The 4,418-nt window shown below is 57.9% G+C and overlaps 1 protein-coding gene across 1 annotated transcript in view; it reads left to right on the plus strand.

The window, feature by feature from the left end:
- Nucleotides 1-322: 322 nt before the first annotated feature.
- UBAC1 (UBA domain containing 1) overlaps nucleotides 323-4,418 on the plus strand; it is a 56,654-nt gene continuing 52,558 nt past the window's right edge. Inside the window, exon 1 of the mRNA XM_077468052.1 lies at nucleotides 323-538. Within this exon, the coding sequence (XP_077324178.1) occupies nucleotides 401-538 (138 nt within the window). The 5' untranslated portion in view covers nucleotides 323-400. The remainder of the gene's footprint in view (nucleotides 539-4,418) is intronic.

A 4,418-nucleotide genomic window follows, 5' to 3' on the forward strand; every position in this document is an offset into this window, starting at 1 on the left:
AAAACCAAGTACTGATGTGCCATAATCATATTCTGGAATGAAGTAGGCATGCCCCTCACTAGACATCATATGGACCCTCCATTCTGACATTGTCTATACTGGTCTATTACATATTATTACATACTATCCATTACACTATACTGCTCTCCCTCGCCATCTACTGGCCGCTCTCGTTTAACACCTGCTGCAGGGCTAAGCTATTTGACAAGGCACTTGTGCTGCTCTTGTCCGCCACCTGCCGGCGGCTGCGGGCATCGCACTCTTATGGCTCTTGTGTCTCGCCGCCTACCGGTGGCTCGTAGGCTGCTGTATTTCCCGGCATGCCCCGGGCGGGGTTCCGGTGACAGAGGAGAGGGGGATCCTGTGACAGGCTGCTGCTCCCCTGTCCTTGGGCCGCTCCATGTTCGTGCAGGAGGAGAAGATCTTCCCCGGCCGGGTGATCAGACTCCATGTCTGCACCATGGAGGGGGCCGAGTGGCTGGAGGAGGTGACCGAGGAGCTGACCCTGGAGAGGCTGAAGGAGCAATGCCTGAGACATGTATGTGACACCGAGACATGTGTGTGACACCGAGACATGTATGTGACATGGGGGGGACCGAGACATGTGTGTGACACCGAGACATGTATGTGACACCGAGACATGTATGTGACACCGAGACATGTGTGTGACACCGAGACATGTGTGTGACACCGAGACATGTGTGTGACACCGAGACATGTGTGTGACACCGAGACATGTGTGTGACACCGAGACATGTGTGTGACATGGGGGGGACCGAGACATGTGTGTGACACCGAGACATGTGTGTGACACCGAGACATGTGTGTGACACCGAGACATGTGTGTGACACCGAGACATGTATGTGACACCGAGACATGTGTGTGACACCGAGACATGTGTGTGACACCGAGACATGTGTGTGACACCGAGACATGTGTGTGACACCGAGACGTGTATGTGACATGGGGGGACCGAGACATGTGTGTGACACCGAGACATGTGTGTGACACCGAGACATGTATGTGACACCGAGACATGTGTGTGACATGGGGGGGACCGAGACGTGTGTGACACCGAGACATGTATGTGACACCGAGACGTGTGTGACACCGAGACATGTATGTGACACCGAGACATGTGTGTGACACCGAGACATGTATGTGACACCGAGACATGTATGTGACACCGAGACATGTGTGTGACACCGAGACATGTGTGTGACACCGAGACATGTGTGTGACACCGAGACATGTATGTGACACCGAGACATGTATGTGACACCGAGACATGTGTGTGACACCGAGACATGTGTGTGACACCGAGACATGTGTGTGACACCGAGACATGTATGTGACACCGAGACATGTGTGTGACACCGAGACATGTGTGTGACACCGAGACATGTGTGTGACACCGAGACATGTATGTGACATGGGGGGACCGAGACATGTGTGTGACACCGAGACATGTGTGTGACACCGAGACATGTATGTGACACCGAGACATGTGTGTGACACCGAGACATGTGTGTGACACCGAGACATGTGTGTGACACCGAGACATGTATGTGACACCGAGACATGTGTGTGACACCGAGACATGTATGTGACACCGAGACATGTGTGTGACACCGAGACATGTATGTGACATGGGGGGACCGAGACATGTGTGTGACACCGAGACATGTGTGTGACACCGAGACATGTGTGTGACACCGAGACATGTGTGTGACACCGAGACATGTATGTGACACCGAGACATGTGTGTGACACCGAGACATGTATGTGACACCGAGACATGTGTGTGACACCGAGACATGTATGTGACATGGGGGGACCGAGACATGTGTGTGACACCGAGACATGTGTGTGACACCGAGACATGTGTGTGACATGTATGTGACACCGAGACATGTATGTGACATGGGGGGGACTGAGACATGTATGTGACACTGAGACATGTGTGTGACATGGGGGGGACTGAGACCATTGTGTGTGACATGGGGGGGACTGAGACATGTATGTGACATGGGGGGGACTGAGACGTGGATGTGACATGGGGGGGGGACTGAGACGTGGATGTGACATGGGGGGGGGGACTGAGACGTGGATGTGACATGGGGGGGGGACTGAGACATGGATGTGACATGGGGGGGGACTGAGACGTGGATGTGACATGGGGGGGGACTGAGACGTGGATGTGACATGGGGGGGGGACTGAGACGTGGATGTGACATGGGGGGACTGAGACGTGGATGTGACATGGGGGGGGACTGAGACGTGGATGTGACATGGGGGGGGACTGAGACGTGGATGTGACATGGGGGGGGGGACTGAGACGTGTATGTGACATGGGGGGGACTGAGACGTGGATGTGACATGGGGGGGGACTAAGACATGGATGTGACATGGGGGGGGGACTGAGACGTGGATGTGACATCGGGGGGGGACTGAGACGTGGATGTGACATGGGGGGGGACTGAGACGTGGATGTGACATCGGGGGGGGGGACTGAGACGTGGATGTGACATCGGGGGGGGACTGAGACGTGGATGTGACATGGGGGGGGGACTGAGACGTGGATGTGACATGGGGGGGGGGACTGAGACGTGGATGTGACATGGGGGGGGGGACTGAGACGTGGATGTGACATGGGGGGGGGACTGAGACGTGGATGTGACATGGGGGGGACTGAGACGTGGATGTGACATGGGGGGGGGGGACTGAGACGTGATGTGACATGGGGGGGGGGGGACTGAGACGTGGATGTGACATGGGGGGGCACTGAGACGTGGATGTGACATGGGGGGGGACTGAGACGTGGATGTGACATGGGGGGGGACTGAGACGTGGACGTGACATGGGGGGGGACTGAGACGTGGATGTGACATGGGGGGGACTGAGACGTGGATGTGACATGGGGGGGGACTGAGACGTGGATGTGACATGGGGGGGGGACTGAGACGTGGATGTGACATGGGGGGGGGGGGACTGAGACGTGGATGTGACATGGGGGGGGACTGAGACGTGGATGTGACATGGGGGGGGGACTGAGACGTGGATGTGACATGGGGGGGACTGAGACGTGTATGTGACATGGGGGGGGGACTGAGACGTGTATGTGACATGGGGGGGCTGAGACATGTATGTGACATGGGGGGGGGGGGCTGAGACATGTATGTGACATGGGGGGGGGGCTGAGACGTGTATGTGACATGGGGGGGGGGGCTGAGACATGTATGTGACATGGGGGGGGGCTGAGACGTGTATGTGACATGGGGGGGGGGCTGAGACTTGTATGTGACATTGGGGGGCTGAGACGTGTATGTGACATGGGGGGAGGGGGGGACTGAGACATGTATGCGACATGGGGGGAGGGGGGACTGAGACATGTATGTGACAGTGAAGGGTGGGGGGGGTGTGTCTCTATATGTATAGTGCTCTGCAGTCTGTATGTAAACTATCAGCTGGCCAGAAGGTGAAGGCGGCATATGATTGGTTGCGGTGGATGACGCCATCTTTGTCAGGTCTTCATATATATCAGGCCGGGAATCCTACTGGCTGCGGTGGAGTTGTATTCCTTTACAATTCCTCTTCCGTGTACAGAGCTCTCCAATGCCTCTTCCGTGTACGGGGGGCTCCCCAATGCCTCTTCCGTGTACGGGGCTCCCCAATGCCTCTTCCGTGTACGGGGCTCCCCAATGCCTCTTCCGTGTACAGGGCTCCCCAATGCCTCTTCCGTGTACGGGGGCTCCCCAATGCCTCTTCCGTGTACGGGGCTCCCAATGCCTCTTCCGTGTACGGGGCTCCCCAATGCCTCTTCCGTGTACGGGGCTCCCGAATGCCTCTTCCGTGTACGGGGCTCCCGAATGGCTCTTCCGTGTACAGGGCTCCCCAATGGCTCTTCCGTGTACGGGGGGCTCCCCAATGGCTCTTCCGTGTACGGGGGGCTCCCCAATGGCTCTTCCGTGTACGGGGGGCTCCCAAATGGCTCTTCCGTGTACGGGGGGCTCCCCAATGGCTCTTCCGTGTACGGGGGGCTCCCCAATGGCTCTTCCGTGTACGGGGGCTCCCCAATGGCTCTTCCGTGTACGGGGCTCCCCAATGGCTCTTCCGTGTACGGGGCTCCCCAATGGCTCTTCCGTGTACGGGGCTCCCCAATGGCTCTTCCGTGTATGGGGCTCCCCAATGGCTCTTCCGTGTACGGGGCTCCCCAATGGCTCTTCCGTGTACGGGGGGGCTCCCCGATGGCTCTTCCGTGTACGGGGGGGCTCCCCGATGGCTCTTCCGTGTACGGGGGGGCTCCCGATGGCTCTTCCGTGTACGGGGGGGCTCCCCGATGCTCTCTTCAGCCTCTTCCTTGCACGGGGCTCCCCAATGGCTCTTCCGTGTACAGGGCTCCCCGCTTGGTTTCGTC

The sequence above is a fragment of the Lithobates pipiens genome, unplaced genomic scaffold, assembly GCF_037356315.1.
Source record: "Lithobates pipiens isolate NorthernLeopardFrog02 unplaced genomic scaffold, aLitPip1_a1.2 Scaffold_11, whole genome shotgun sequence".
Classification (NCBI taxonomy): Eukaryota; Metazoa; Chordata; class Amphibia; order Anura; family Ranidae; genus Lithobates; species Lithobates pipiens.